At 37.4% G+C, this 17402-nt stretch overlaps 1 protein-coding gene across 1 annotated transcript in view; it reads left to right on the top strand.

Moving 5' to 3' along the window:
• USH2A (usherin) overlaps positions 1-17402 on the top strand; it is a 702892-nt gene that overhangs the window by 306998 nt on the left and 378492 nt on the right. Inside the window, 1 exon segment of the mRNA XM_038586435.1 lies at positions 1939-2100. Within this exon segment, the coding sequence (XP_038442363.1) occupies positions 1939-2100 (162 nt within the window).

Genomic DNA, 17402 nt, shown 5'->3' with positions numbered 1-17402 from the left:
TTTCAGTTATGAATAATAAAATAGGAGAAGAGCTAAATGCTGCAAGGCCATTTGCTGGAAAACCCCAACCTAATTTGATGACAAAGTGCATTGCCAGGCCATAATTGCTCCATTTTTTGGGGGGGTGCGAAAATGAATCAAACTCCATACCCTTTAATGACATGCATCTTTAATAGCTGTAATGCAGATTAATGGGCTTTTTAATTGCTGTTACATTGTTCATGCAAGAGCCTTGTCATTAATATGAAGCATCTGAAAGATTAATGAAAGCTTCCTCATTTTACTATGGCTCAGAAGTAAATCTAGAGACAGTCTGACTAAAAAGAATTGATTGTACGGCACAGTATGAAATTGAGAATCAAACGGTTGATTTCCATGGTCTCTTTGAACTGCTAAACACCAGCACAGGCAACAATTATTTCAGTATGATGGAGCCTCCAAATGCCGGTTGAGGCATTATTAATCACTGCTCGGTTCCTTCTGACTGAAGTCTCACTTTTGTTGTACTTGGAACTTACAAACTGTTGGCATAAATTAATGTTTCAGAAAGCATACGTTAAGAAGGCAGTGAGAAAGAGAAAATATTTTAGCACTCCAAAGTGAAAGCTTTGCTCAAGCATCAGAACGCATCACTTCAAGAAATAACAGCCCTCCAAACATTTGAAGCATTGTTACTTCATATTTCTCTCTCCTGGATGAGAAGGATTACACATTCCTTCTACTGTCTAGTTGTCAAGTTATTTAGGAGATTGAAAAGCTTGATCCTCGGGGGAAGAGTCCGCCAGTCTCTCTGCCTCAGCATCCAGCCGTCCGCCCTTCCTGACTCCCTCTTTTCCCCTTCCCTCTTGCAAATCCTTTAGCAAGTACTCCTCACACAGAAGACATAAAAAGAGAAAGACAATGACCCATATGATGAAACAGGAGAGAGGGGTCTGTGAAATCCTTCGGGTGACCTTTTATTCTTTGTGCCTTGCACTTGACCCAACCAGAGCCTCCTCACCTGGACTACACTATTGGTAACCCATCACCCATGTTTTCTCAGGGTTCTCTCAGTCCAGTCTGCACAGGAAAGCACTGTTTCTCTTGAGGTGCCATTGCTTCCTCTGGGGCACATGAGCCATGGGATCATCTTGTCCTTTTACAAATACTTCCACCAGCCTCAGTATGGAGCAAGCTTCCTTATTTTCTCTATACCCATCACCTTCTCTGTCCAGGTTTTGCCTGGAACCCTTCAAACCTACTTCACAGATGTAGCCCTGAGGGATTCCTACTGGTCCAGTTCACCATTCCCTCTTCATTATTTAAGGAATTCCCAACTTCTAGCTTTTTCTTAAAGTTACTGCCAGCATACCAAACCAAAGATGAATTTGGGGCTGATATCTTAAAACTTTTAGTTCCTATGCTTCTGATTTATTCACCATTACAGAAAATGAACAGAACTTTATTTTTTAAAGACCTTATATACAATATTGTTTCCATATATAATTAATTCAATCCATTCTCTACTTGCTGGTTATTTTTATAGATACCTGTAGGGTTTTTTGTATCTATTATGAACCACCCTCACCAGTATTGTCCACCTTAGATCTAAAGCTCCTCAAGGGTAGGGACTCCATCTGTTCAATTTGCTTTAACAGGCACAGCCCCAAGTGGAGATTATGGGCTAATAATACCCTTGATGAAGTAATTCAAGCATCCGTCAAATGAGCTCATGTAATATTCCCCATCCATCATTGATGCAAATTCTCATAAATTCAGGACAGTTATTTAGTACTTTTCCTAAAGCAATTACTGACAAGCTGCCCACGAATCAGCAATATTGTTATGCATGGGACCTCAGGTTTATTTCATGATTTATTGGTTTGGGTCGAAAAAAGTTGGAATTAGAAAAGTAAACTAAAATTAGACTCTATAAATCTTTTTTTTTTTTTTTCATAGCCCCGCAGGAAGTTCAGCCACCAACAGCCAAATCTCTTCCCAATTCTTTGGTACTGTCCTGGAATCCACCTAAAAAAGCAAATGGTGTTATAACTCAGTACTCTTTATATATGGATGGGATGCTAATCTATTCAGGCAGTGGAGAAAACTACACAGTCACAGGTAAGGCTTCTCTAGGTATCAGTAAATAGGTCTGGTCTATGTTAGACTATATATTTCTGGTATCTGTTGTCTATAGTTATCTGAAAATGTGGTTTTTAAAATTGGGGTACTTACTCAGTCTCTCTCTTTTTTTTTTCTTATTCTGTCTCCTATTCTTTGGTCCCCTGTGTCACACTCACCATGCCCGGTTGAGTCCATGTCATTTCAAACAAGTTCCACAGTCACATGAGTTAACTACTTTAACATCCTCACGAGTGCAAGATCATCTTAAGACTCAGATGTGTGACTCGGTGTAGTCTGAATTTTTAATTGTTTGAGAAGAAGCATAGGGTAGATGCCCAAATTGTATTATAATGTGTGACGACACTTGAGTAAAATGAAGTAAATTGCTGAAAACCTTGTAAAATGCAAGAAGCCTATATTACATCTTGTTGCCAGGTATTCAAATCATGCTTCTGTTAGTGTAGTAGTTACAGTCTTTATATTTTATATAATATTTTAAATATTATATGTGACCATCAGGTAGGATATCATGAGTCCGATATTGATTGATGAAAAAACTGAGGCCTAGAGATATGACATTCTTCATGAGAGGTCTCAACAAGGGAGAGTCAGAGGCAGGATTAATCATTTATGTATTCACGCCTCCACATTAATGGCAGGTGCTGAGGTTGTAATAGGGAATCAGCCACACACTGACCCTCCTCTGTTGGTGCTTGTGTCTTCATGGGGACACAAACAGATGCAGGTATGAGGCATATGTGGACAGAGCTATGACGTTTACCCAGTGGCATCCTCAGAGTTTATAGTTTTTGTATCCTCTCTTGATGGAGAACCTTCATTTTAATATTTTGTTCCTCGAGGTTGGATAGAATTCTCTAATACATGTCCTAGGAGGTAGGTACTATTATGATTCCCAGCTTATAGATGAGGAAATTGAGGCAGAGCAAGTTTAAGGAATATCTTCAATATCACACAGAGCATGAGTGGGATTTTGATACCAATCCATGCATTCTGATGGTGATGAAGAGCCTTAAACAAGTTATGTCACATCTGAGACTTAGTTTCTGAATCTGTGTAATGGGAACTATTACAATTTTCAAGATTTTAAAGAGAGCCAGTTCTATAAATAAAACACCTAACATGTTCTTAGCACTTGGTAAAGAGAATACTCTTATTTCCTGTAGAATACAGAGTTCAGGTTTTAAACTTTAAAAGTTGATTAATCTTGTCCTATGTCTGAAGGCAGTACTTTAATTAAATATTATAGGCCACAGAAATTCCTTCAAAAGAAATGAAAACATCATGGAATGAACTATACACATGAATTAATACTTAATATAAAACACTTCTGTAGGACCACAAAGTATCATCATGCATAATAGGAAAGCACATCTTTTAGGCCCAGTACAGACATTTCCTCTGAGAAGCCTTCTTTGATGTTCCAAGTATGAGTTGATATGCCGCAGGTATGCTCCTCAGATACCTATGTGCCCCCTCTTGTTTTTTTGTTTGTTTTTTGGTCTTGGAATAAGATTACTTATTTACTTGTCAGTTTGCCCTTCTAAACCATATGCATGATAAAGACATGACCCTAAATGTCTTGTTCATTACTGCATCTCCAGGACTTTTCACAGAGTGGGACTAAATAGTGTTGAATGAATGAATTAAAGAAATCAGCTGATTGCTGGAAACAAAGAAGTGAGAAAGGGGAAATTGTGGAGGGTAGGAGTAGAGTGGGAAAGAAAAATGAGAGAGAGAATAAAAAAAGAAGGTGGAATAAGAAACTAAGATCCCCCCCCCCCAAAAAAAAAAAAAAAGAAACTAAGATCCCTGCCACGTGTAGACATGACTGCAAACCCAGTCCATAAGGAAGTTGTGTGGCTGATAACAGGTCTCAAATGTAAGCCTTGACTATTTCCAAAATGTACAGAATGCCTGTGGGGTGACACTGTGCACAGCCAGAAAAAGAACAGTGTGAGGAAGACAGGTGGTCAGAATTCACATTGATTTCCAATACTGCTTCCAAAATGACGCCAATTCTGTTTTTGTTTGATCAACAGAACCATGTGACTTGGTGTCTGCAATGGAAAATCTTGGCAAATGTTATCATAGTGGATTAGTACACTAGATGCTCCCAAACATAATATAATGTAAAGAAAGTGAAATATTTTATATTAAAATATTAAATTTTATTAAAATATATATTATATATTTTTATTTAATATATATAAAATATATTTTACTATAGTTTTATAGTGCCTACAACCATCTTCTTTAGCTACAGAGGTTATAGATTCTTCAGTGGTTTTCATTTATTATGTCAATTTTTAAAGATTAAATCTTAGGTAGTATTTTTTTCCCTATAGCCTTCTTAGCTTCTAATAAGCAACTGTATTTCTTGTTCTCATGCCCAAATGGCAGAAGATATGAGACTGCAATACAAAGGAGAGAAGCAAAGCCGAGAACATTATGATGGGATTCAAAGTTGTGTGTGATTGCTCTAACATTAAAGCTAGGAAACCTGAGGCCTAGAGAGGTTAAGAAATTCCAGTCAGTATGGGAGGAGCCACTTCAAATCTGGATCTGTCTGGCCTCAGAGTCCATGCTTTCATTCTTTACACATTCTGCTGATCAACTTACTACATATTATGTAATTTTTACATAAATAAATATTCTATATTATTACACATTCACATAATGTGTAAATGTTTTGTGTAAATATGTAAATGATCAGCATATTAACATAAACATATTGTGTAAACATGCAAATATTTACACAGCATGTGAATGTTACATAATATGTCAACATCACCTATTTACATAAATAAATATTACAGATTATTACATATTATTTTATTTTTCCTCCCAACAACTCTGACAGGGAGACCAAAGCCTGATTACAAACCCCAGAGCACCTGTGTTATTCTTCTTGGGCTGCCATAACAAAATACCACCAACTGGCTGGCTTAAACAACAGAAATGTATTTCTCACAGTTCTGGAGACTAGAAGTCCAAGATCAAGGTGTTGGCAGGTTTGGTTTCTCTCGAGGCCTCTCTCCTGGGCTGGCAGACAGCTGCCTTCTCACCATGTCCTCCCAAGGTCTTTCTCCTGTGCGCACAGCCCTGGCGTCTCCTCTCCTTATGCGGTCACCAATCCTGTTGGATTAGGGTCCTCTCCTTATGCGGTCACCAGTCCTGTTGGATTAGGGTCCCTTATGATCTCATTTAACCTTAATCACCTCTTCAAAAGTCCCATCTCCAAGTATAGTCACATTGGGAGTTAGGGCCTCAAAATGTGAATTTGGGGGAACACAATTCAGTCCATTAGAGCACCCTAAAGTGAGTGTTTTTTCTACTATGAGCATCGGCTGAATGCCCACTTCTGTACAGATTCTTGAATTGTGTGAGGATTGAAGAAAGTGGCCATTAGGATCCCTTTCAACTCTAAGATTTTATATGTGTAATATGCACTAATTTCGGGTCATTTATGTCTTCAAAGTCCACCTGTCCGCTAGGAATCACAGAGAAGGCCACAGTGGGAATTCCCAAAAGGGAACCTGTGTTTCTAAAGTCAGTCAGCAGGAGGCTGATAGAGGAAACTGCTCTAGCCACTTGAACAGGTTCTAGCCAATTCTGACACTGAATCTGTGTCATGTTTCATCATCATATGCATCCATGATATCATTGGTACTTGTTGCTCGTCTTTGTATGAGGATCTTTGTGAACTAATCTCCTTTCCATGCTGAGATGGATTTGCAGGTAGAACCTGCACTCTTGAGGGCTGGTGCTATCAGTAATAGTGAGAATTTAGGGCTACTGGAATGGGTCTTTTCAGTGCTGAAGTGTCTATTCCTAGGGAGATAGAGAAATAGAAGATGCAGTCTAATGGATTAGAGAAATAATTGATAATATTTTTCAATTATAAAAGCACTATATGCTTATTGAAGATAAGTTAAAACATACAGATGTCTAATACCTGATAATCCCACCGCACTGATAGAAACTCAATATAAGATGTAATTCCTTCTAGTACTTTATTCATTTTAACAAAATTGATCTAATGTATAATTTTGAATCCTTGCATATTTCCTTATTATGACTACATCCCATTTTATGAAGCATTTTTTTCTGAAAATATTTTGGAATATTTTAATACTAATATTATATCCCATCCAAATGTACACTAATGCATCTAACCACTTGAAAGAGTTCAAGTTTCTAATTTATCTCTCTTTTAAATGTGTTGTGAAAAATATTATTGCATGTAATCTTTGTTTATTAGATTCCCAAAAAGGGAACAGCAAAGTCTAAGGTAGTGGACCTTTCCAAAATATTTGATATACATTTTCATACTGTTTCCCAGGAACATTCATCAGCAGGATATATTATATTCTTAAATCTTTGATAATTTTGCAAGTGAACAATATTATTTTTGTCTGCATGTTGAACTACTAGATATAGGGTATGCTTTTTGCATGTTTATTAGAAATGTGTATTGTACTTTGATTCAGTTGATCACATTCTTGAACAAAAATTTAGTAAGTCAGGAATAGTTTGGAATTTTCTCACGAACTGTGTTTTATACCCTGTTTTTCCCTGGTTGTAATCATCTGCACTATTTAAAATTCCTGATTTCTACCCTATCAAAAACTTCCTTAATAACCTGGCTTAATGTGTCCTCCTACATATTCAGTGTCAACCTCTTTTTCCTCACTCTTAACTCCATTTATTTGTAGCTTCCTCTTAAGTTCCCACATAGAACCAACATTCTTCTGTTATGTGTAGCAAATGGATCTTGCTGCCATGGTGAACACAGGTAAAAGTAAATGCATTTCAATTCAGAAGCCACTTAGCATCTCGGTGACTTGATTTTTTTCTTCTTTCTCTTAAATATGAAGCATTAAAAGTCAAAGGCATTGCTGCACCTTGAGTTAGTACAAAATATATTTAAAAATGCATACAGTTCAAATTTTTTGCCTTGCATAGGCCATAAGCTAGTAGTATGGTGGGTCAGTTGTGACACTGAAAAATGAATCCAGTTAGAGAACCTCCCGAAGGCTGTTGATGTTTGCTATAATAAATAGCACACACTTTAAGTCAAACTTTTTCATTCTGTATTCAAAGGTAATGGATTTTTCGTAACCATAGTAACCTTGGTGTATTTCTGGATAAATACATGAGGTATATACATTCTAGTTTTATTTTTGAATATAAACTACCACATTATGTATTACTAATAATATGAAAAATAGGATGTAGGTTAGTATAATGACAGCTTAAACTAGTATGCATTTTTCTTCTGCAAAAAATAAATATTTATCAAAAGTATAGGTTCAATTAATTTTTCCCCCAGTTTTGTGGTATTCTGGTGGTGCCATTTATCTTTTTTTGCGAGATCTCCATTAATCTCTTATTTCTGTCCCATAACAGATTTTTAAGAATTTCGAGGTAAAAACAATTGTGCTTTAAAGCTTATGATTAAAAACATTATTGAAAGATTGAAGGACCTATATTGATACCACCTGCAGAGCTATTGCGAGCCACTTAAGATGTGTGTTTATAGTATGTTCATAAACAGGTAGGAAAAAAGAAACCTTTTGTGAGACTGTTCAACATCCCAGGATTGTTTCAAAGTTCAGGTTAGCTAGCATCCTGATTGATGATGACTATCCAAACTGTAGCCAACCAGATCATTCTCATTTTAAATGAGCACCCTACCAGAAACTGGCAATCTTTAAGAAGTTTGTGAGATGTTTCAGAGAATCCTACAAAGTTTTCAGAGATGAAGATAGCAAGATGGTGGGAACTGGGAGAAGTATACTATGGTCATGACAAGGACGTTTCTGTGAGTTGTGTGAACTGGTAAAGAAAGAATAGTGATCCCTCTGGACAGTTCTTTTTTTTTTTTTTTTTTTTTTCTTTTACTACACAAATTGTTGTTGGTGAACCCACCTAAGTCATTGCTGTTTGTAACTTCTAGAACTCCAAACGGGTAAAGGTCAATAAGGACTCTGTAATTTAGATATAGAATGTATCAGACCAAACCATAAAACACGTGTAATTTCAAGTGTGTCATCTAATAAATCTATAGTAGGATTGAATATTTTTATGGATAGAATATTCTTATGGATAGAATAAGAGTGGCTGCTTTCCAGCACCAGAGAAGGCATCTTCCCACTGCTGCCTCATCAGGACCTGGGCTTCTATCACCAAATGCTAAAGAAGCAAGGATAATAGCAATGTATGAGGTGAGCATGTGTGTATGTGTGTGAGAGAGAAAGAGAGAGAGAGAGAGCAAGAGTGAGCATATGACAGAAACAGAGAGAAAAGGAAAAGAAAAAGGAAAAGTAGATGAATATCTGGTAAATTTAGATAATAAGTATTTATATCTTTAACCAACTAAAAGTGGTTAAAAAAAAACTGGGTTTTTTTTTTTTTTTTGTCTCATTTGCCAAGGTCACAAAGAACCATGTATAAACAGCAAAATAGAAATGTTCATCTTGAATCTTCCAAACACTTAAGTCTGACGACGAGAAATTTATTGCAGAAGAAGCTGTATTGCTTATGGCACAATAAAAAGCATTTAAAGGTTAGGTACTTCCAACCAAGCGTTATAAGAAACCTTACCAATTCTCTACAAATTTGAGCTAGATTATATTCATTCACACTGATGGGTTACAAAAGATCCTTTCTTAGCAAAATAAAACTTCACTTTAACCTTGATATTTTCTGTAAGATTGCATTTTTGAATACCCAATGCAGTGCATCTAAATCACTCCTTTTTGCATAAAATAACATTATTGAGGGGATACTGTTAACGTGCTTGTGTTCTAATCCATAAGGCCGAGTATTAGTAAGACAGAGTTATATGAGGGTTTTCAGATAAGGCAATGATCTCATCTATGAGTCATGATGCTTCTTTATTACAAACTGAAGTTGTACTTTGTGCCCTTTTTATGTCACAGACATGTAGCCTTAAATTATAAAAAGTCTAAGAAACCTTGAGGCTACAAGGGGAAAAAGCCTAAATTATGAAAAGAAGCTAGATCACTAACTCTGTGATCAAAGACTCCGGGAGAGTTGCTCAAGGCTTGGCCACATACCACATCCTTGGGTCAATGAACAGGGGATGCTTTACTCTTAAAGAGTAACTTAGTGACTAAGGGCCAAGTGAAATGAAATAACTTGTACAGATGTCCAAATATCAGTTGTGGTTAATTGTAAACAATACAACCAAACTGTCACTTTGACTTTAAGATATTTCTACAGTGTACCAGTATGTGAAGAAATTAAACATGTTTAGATTTATATTTTAAGATCCATATCCAAATATTATCTATAATCTGTTAACCTAAGTGATGAATATTATCTTCTCAAATGGTAGGAAAGGTCTTTGTATTTGGAGAGATTTTAGAGGAACAGAGGGAAATAACACCCAGGTAGGAAAGTAGTAGAGTTCAATCTGGAAAAGTGATGGAAAATGCCCTTCCATTGAGACCTTTACAAACAGAGGCTAACTGCTATTCCAAACACCATGAGAACTGCCATCATTTTTTAATTTTTTTAAACTTTCTAATTGAATGATAAATTCTTATCAAAAGCATATCTTGAGCATACAACTTGATGAATATTCACAATCTGAACACTTCCACGGAACCAGCACCAAACCAAGAAATAGACACTTTTAGCACCCTAGAAGCCCCTTGTTTTTTGCCTTCAAATCTTGTCTACTGACTCAGGTGACTGCTTTCCTGCTAGCACAGATTTGTTTGCGCTTTTCTTTTTTCTTTCTTTCTTTTTTTTTTTTTTTTTGCTTTATATGGACGGAAGTAAACAGCATTTATTATTTGTTTGTTTCTTTATTTATTTGTTTGTTTATTTATTTATTTACTTTTGTCCCCACCTTCCTTTGGAGGATATAGGTAGAGACAGACAGTGGATCAGTGGAGTAGTCTTTCATTTACCCTGAATGCTCTGACCTCTGGATCACTGCTATAACACTATTAGTTAATATTTTCTGACTTTCTAGAAAGCCTTTGGAATATTTATGGAATGAAACATCTGCCTCTTCCTCCAAATACAAAACAAAGAAATAATTATAGAAAGTCTTTATCTATGAAATTGAAAGTTAGCTCATGAAATCACTGGCCTGTGTACACCAGCAAAATAACTTCCAAATGTCCGTCCACTCATGGAGTATTGTATGGCCATATACCTTATGGAGCAGTAGAAGAATATTGAAAACTGTGGAAGGATATAAAAACAAACACTTTAGTAGACAGCATGTAACACATGAGTCTATTTTACTTAAATATCTGTGTGTATACATGTATACGTGTGTTTATATATACCCATGTGTTAATAGTGGTTATCTTCCAGTAATGGGATTTAAGTGTTTTATTTTCTTTAAGGGGAATCTTTTCATATTTCATATTCTCTACACTCTAGGTATTAGAAAGCAGAATTTTCATAGTATTTTTTCATGATTTTAATATCTATGATAGAATTGGTTTAAAGGATGCATATTTCAGGACTCTATCACCCATTAATTCTTCTCTTTTTTACTTCTCTCTAGTCTTTACCTTGATATTTAATGATGTCTTATTCATCTGTTTTAGCCAGTGTCAATGACAGTCTTCTCCTTATCTCCAGCACTATCTACTACCACCCAAATGTCACACAATGTGTTTGATGATCTACCTCAATTCACACATTTTCCTTTGACTCACAGAATCTTTCCTATAATTTTCCTACAAACTGGTCACTGAAATATATTCTATCTTGTAACAGAAACTTATTTAAAGGGGATAAATCTTGATCGAAAACAAAAATATAGGTTTATTGAGTACAGTTATCGTGTAATTACTTTCATAATCTCTATAGTACGTATCATAGAAAGAAGGACCCTATTGGCATCTAGTAAACTCTAATTGCATTGAGTTGAAATGAACTGTATTAAGTTTAAAAAACACAGAGAATCAGTAAACTAATATTTTAAAGTAAATGACAACAAACACCGATGCATAATTCAGCAGTAATTAATATGCTAAATGTGGTAAACAGTCTTAATGAGGTAGGCTGTGCCTGTAGCTTCTTAGAAATTTTCATGTAATTATCCAATATGTAGTTTTTTGTTTGTTTTTTTTGTTTTTTTTGTTTTTTTTTTTTTTTTGGTTAAACTACTTGTGTAAGTTTGCTAGGGCTGCCATGACAAAGTAGTTAAACAACAGAAATGTATTGTCTCACAGTTCTAGAGGCTAGAAGTCCCAGATCAGTATGTTGGAAGGGTTAGAGTCTTCTGAGGGCCATAAGAGAGAAGGTGTTCTGTGCCACATCTCCTCCTGGTCTCTGGTAGTTTGCTGGCAATCATTGGCATTCCTTGACTCGCAGATGCTTCATCCTGTTCACCACCTTCATCTTCACATGGTGTTCTCCCTGTGTGCTTACCTGTGCCAAATTTCCTCTTTTTATAATGACACAAGTCATATTGGATTACAGTGTCATCTTGACTCATTACAGGTATAGTGGCCCTATTTCCAAATAAGGTCATGCTCTGGGATGCTGGAGGCTAAAATATCAACATATGAATTTGATGAGGCGGGGATGGGGGAGACACAATTCAATCTATAATTCTATATATTTGATTCTGTGCTTAATAATATCCTAAGACTTCCTTCAAAGACATAAAAGATATCAGAGAAGATAGGCATCTAATCAAAATTGGTTTAAAAATGGATACATTCCATGACAGTAATACAGTTTAGAAAAGAGATAATCAACAACTATCTGGAAAAAGTCCTTCATTCAGTGAATATTACCGGGTGTCTACGATGTAGATACTTACAACTTTTCTGAGCCTTGAAGAGCCAATGGGAAAACACAAAGTGCCAAGAGTCTGCCCTCAGGGAGCTTATAGTACAGTGTGTGTGTGTGGGGGGGGGGGTTAGAGAAGGCTTCATACTGTTCATGTTATATTGCTTAGACCTTCTTGAAGTAAATGAAAACTGAGTCTCTCCTGAGGATAGAAATTTCTTCTTCAGTCATCAGGCAAATGTAAATCATTCTTTGATGTCCGTGTAATTCAGAAATCAAGAGGATTGGGTCAGCACCCTCTGATTCTCTTTTACCATAGATCTTTCCAGATGATGAGTTTTTTACCTTCCTGTAGTATTGACTGATCTTATAAGATCCAACCTCTTTGGCTAAAGGGAGTTCTTTTCTCTGTTTTGCTCATCTTTGCTAACATCCTGCTTCTGTTGCCTGGTTCAATAAAGGCTTGAGCCCCTATATGTGCCCCGTCTTCTTTTTCTACCCCAGGTCTGACAGTATCCTGTGTTGTTTCATCTGTCATGGGAATAGCCCATTAGATAGACCAGCCCCCCCACCATCTTTTATCTTTTCATCTCTAGGAAACTCAACTATACCATTAAGTTATTTATCCTCATTTCAGTACCTTTGTACCTTACCATCACCTAGAAGTGCTCTGTGTCTAACATATTAGGCTCAAATCTGCCACTATCCAAAAACAAACACCCATTTTCCAGCTCTTTCACTCATTTACTCACACTGAAAATATTTATGTTCTTTGAAACTCTCTGTTTCTTATTCTCCTGCTCTCCCCATCTATTGGACCCTGTCTTTCCTTGCCTTCTAAGGTAACTCCATAATAACTTGAAATATTTTCTTTTCAGTATTCTTAACTTTCTTGCCCCGTTATTATTTCAACATACTCAAGTGGCAATCCACAAACTCTAGATGAATGTAATTGTGTTCTTGGCACCCAAACCTGGGGTCCTGAGCTCTGCTGAAGAAAATCTAGTAGCATCCAGATTGGTGCCATCCTAATACCCAGTGTTCTCCATTCATTGATAGGCTTCTAAATGCTTGCTCTGCACCATTGTTTCCTGAGTGCACTTTGCCTCACATTCCATTTTGGTTCTTCAGTCATTGATCACAGTTCTTCAAACCCTCGTCTCCCCGAATCTGAGTCCATGACTTTGCTTTCTATCTCAGACTGAAGTTCTTAACTGGGATTCCTCTGCTTGCTGTCACAGAACCTATTAACTTTTCTACACCAGAATCAGTGTTCCCCTTCTTCCCATAGCAAACAAAGAAGTATCCATTCTCCTGCAGAGGGCTAATCCCCCTCTAGATCATCTTGTCCTACCTTGGTGAGTACTTCTGTAACAGCCTGACTTTTCTTTATCTCTCTACCTGTACTAGTTCTTTCCATCAGCATTTCTAGAGACTCACATTCCTTACACGTGGGAGAAGGAAAGAGAGAAACATGGAGAAAACTTGTCCTGGTTCTGAGTTTCATCTTCCACTCCTGCTCCCAAGCTCCCCAGCTGGCCTTTCTCACCTTCACAGCCACAGTCCTTACCTCCACTGGCTCATTTGCTTTGCCTCCTTACCTTCCTGGAGCTTACCTAAAAAGCCAACCAGCTATACAAAAAAAAAAAAAAACAAAAAACAAAAAACAAAACAAAACAAAACAAAACAAAGAAAAAAACAAATTTGGTGCCTAAAACAACAGGAAATATATTCTCTCATAGTCTGGAGACTAGAAGTCTTAAATCAAGGTGTCACCAGAGCTAATTCTCTCTCTAAGAGCCGTAGGTGGGTATCCTTCCTTTCCCACCCCAGCTGGTCATGGTTCCTGGCAGTCTGGAGCATTCCTTGGCTTTCAACTGCATCATTCCACTTTCTGTCTCTGTCATATGTGCTTGACATGTCCAGGTTTCTCTCATCCTGTAAGAACACCAGTCTTGTTGGATTGAGAGTGCACCTTAATTCAGCATGACCCCATCTTAACTTGATCATATCTGCAAAGACCCTGTTTCCAAATAAGGTTACATTCACAGATAAAATAGGGGTTAGGTTTGAACAACTTTTGGGGGGACAAAATTCAACCCACTACCCCTCCATTGGCTTTATCAATAATTGGCCACTCAATTGAAACCATGCTCACCAAGGGGGTCAAAGTTCTTATGTTCCCCAATTCAGGGACCATGTGAAAGCTCTATAGGTCATGGCACTTTGAAAGATTGTTGATCATTTCTTCATCACAGAGGTTCTTCTCTTAGTGTCTGGGATGCTCCACCTTCTCAATTTTCCTGTTACTGCTTAAGCTCTCATGTGTCTTCTCTTCTTCCTTTCCCTCTACCCACAAATGTTAGTTTATCTCGGGGTTCTTCTTGGAACACTCCACACAATATTTCTGTGGTGATTCAATCCTTCTCTCCAGTTCTGACATTTTTTCCTGAGCTATGTACATTTTCTAACTACATATTGGACACTCCTGCCTCAGGCATTTTACTCCAAGTCCCCAAAACTGAATTCATTATATCTGCCACCTCCCATAAAATATATTCTTTTTCCTGAGTTTCTCATCCCAGAGAACAGTAACACTATTCACCTCTTTGCCAGAAATAAAAACCTGGATTAATCTTTCACTTTTTATTTTTTATCCCTCATATCCAACCCTAAAATAAATTCAAACTTTTTACATTGGCCGACAATGCTTCTCTGACTCCTATCTACTTTCTCAAGCATATACCATTCTCCTACTCCTATCTATTTCTACAGTCCTGTGCTGGTTTCCTTTCTGTTTCTGCTTATTTGGTTTGGTTTGGTTTGGATTTTTTTGGTTTTTTTTTTTTCAAAATGCAATAAGCCCTTTCCCAGGTCTAGACCTTTGAACTTGCTATTTTTTTCTGACTGGAATTCTCATCCCCCAGTTAAATGAGTAGATCATTCTTCTCCTTGAGTTCTCAGATAGAACAAAACTTTCTGTGTATCAGTTAGGACAACCTAAGTGATGTGACCACACACACACACACACAAATTTCTATTAGCAGAAACACTCTAGAAATTCACTTGTCCTTCAGTTAACAGCCCTGTGCCAGTGAAGAGTTCGATTAGCAAAGCTTCCATCCTGTACACAGTCATTCAGCATACCAGGTGGATGTCCGGTCTGCCGCACCTTACACATGACTCGCAAGGTTGCTCTGGAGTTTATCTCCTTGGCTGCATCAAGGAAGGTAAGGGGATGAAGGATAGAAAGTTGGAGATTTTTATGGGTCAGGCCTGGGAGTGACCTATGTTACCTCTGCCCATGCTCTAATGGCCATGACTCAGTCTCCCAGTGGCATAAACTGCCAGGGAACTTCAGGAGGCAGCCTAAAACAATGCCCACCCTCCAGCTCATAGTTCTGTAAGTCAGAAGGTTGGGTAGGCTTGGCAGGGTTACTCATTAGGGTCTCATTAGGGCAAGATCAAGAAATTGGACAGGTCAGGCTCTCCTCTGGAGGCTCTGGGAAAGAATTCACTTCCAAGCTCATTCAGGTTGTCGGGAGAATTCGATTCCTTGCAGTGCCAGTGCTGACATTTCTGTCTCCTAGCTGGCTGTCAGCCAGGGGCTGCTCAACTTTTAGAGCTTCTCACATGGCCTCCTCCACCTCCAGAGCAAGAACCTCTCTTGCACCAAATCCCCTTCATGCTTTGAATCTCTCTGACTTCCGCTACCAGCTGGAAAAAAAGGCTGCTTTTAAAGAGCTCATAGTTAGATTGGGCACACCAGGGTCATCTCTTTTATTCATAAAAGGCAAGGTAATCATGGGAGTGATATCTCATATTCTCAGGTTCCACCCATCCTCAAAGAGGAGGAATTTGTACAGGGTTCAGAGGAAGAATCACACAGGTGCTAAGCCGTGGTTTCCTGGTAAAACAGAAATAGAACTACCTTAGCACTTAGTGGGAGAATTAAATGTGATAATGTATGTAAAAGTGGTTAGTGTGGTGCTCACAAGTCTTTCATAACATAGTAAATGATCAACAATCATGTGCTATTAATTGTAGAAATGATACAATGATATTGTTATATCATAGCAAAGATTCAAAGAAAAAGAATCCCCTTCAGACATGTCACTCAACTACATATCTATTTAGATGCTCTTGTTGAGCATCTACTGTGTATGTACAAAGTTGGAAGTTACATAGCTGATTAAGACATTTCCATTTTTCCTCAAATCATTCCCAGTTCAGTTGCTTAGACAGAAATAGACACAACTAAATATAATGCTGTCCAGCAGGTGGTGAGTTCTTTGACAGATGTGAGAACAAAGGGAGAGGTAATCAGGAGGATTAAGTGTCACAAAGGAAGTGACTTTTTGCAGGCTTTCGAGTAGAGTTTCAGAACTGGAAATCAGGCAAGCCTAAGGACCAGGGCAGAAGAGTCAATGGCACAGTGCTGTCCATGTGCATTTCATGAAAATTAAATAGGGCCTTGCTTAATATGACTGAGTGCCCTGGGTAGCTGGTCAGGAACAGTGAAAAGCGAGGTGAGAGTCAAATTATCAAAGGTGCTACAGGTACATTGAGATGTTCGAACTTTGTTCGGAGGCAATGGAGGACCACTGAAGGATTTACAGTAATGATATAGCATGAGCTAATCAGTGTTTTGGAAAATAAATAATTGAAGTAATGACATTAGTCCAAAGTAGTCACGGCTGAACCCACACAGCTGTTGTCTCCATTCAGTAGGTGAAAAAGCAAGTAGGTTAGAACTTTAAATGCAAGAAGCTAATTGGACTTAGCAATACAGATGGCAAAGGATGAGCAAAAGAGAAGAGAAAGCATTATGTTTATTTGTTAACAGCTCTATTGTATTATATTTCTGTACATTAGTCAGTGTAAAATCAAATCTACTTATTTTAAATCCTTTTAAATGGTGTTTAAATATCTCCTGATGACACAGTCTGCTAAAGTATTTACCCTTGATACAAATTTCCATTAACCTTATTGCAGATCCTAAGCCTGAAATTGTATATTTTTAGGGTCCTCGATTATGGAGTAAAGCCCAGTGACATCGTTAAGAAATCATGTCTGGATAAGCTTTAGTGTCATTGTCTTTCTATCCGATTTAGGAAATTCAGCAAACTAGAGGAGAGTAGCACTATTAACCGACCCTACATTCTCAGATTATGAGGATGCCCTTTCTCTAAAAACAAAGACAGAGAGGAATTAAACCTTTAAAGTCATAAATGATATAGAGAAGTGCCCAGTACACAGACATCAGTGATATTTGGGGAATTTAGTTGTATTGAACATGTAAGAGTAATAAAGGAGTCAGAGACTAAATTCAAAGCAGTCTTCCCTCGTATCTTACTTTTCTCAAATTTTGATTGTTTTCAGAGAGTCTATAGAAGCCTTCCAATTCCCTAAAGGATAATGTTCACTTCACATTTTTATAAATTATTTTCAAAATAGTATCTTTGTATCAGAGATACAAACAATTA

The sequence above is a fragment of the Canis lupus genome, chromosome 38 (genome assembly GCF_011100685.1).
Source record: "Canis lupus familiaris isolate Mischka breed German Shepherd chromosome 38, alternate assembly UU_Cfam_GSD_1.0, whole genome shotgun sequence".
NCBI classification, from domain to species: Eukaryota; Metazoa; Chordata; class Mammalia; order Carnivora; family Canidae; genus Canis; species Canis lupus.
The sequence above is the reverse complement of the archived record's forward strand: the minus strand, read 5'-3'. Positions and strand labels throughout refer to the sequence as shown.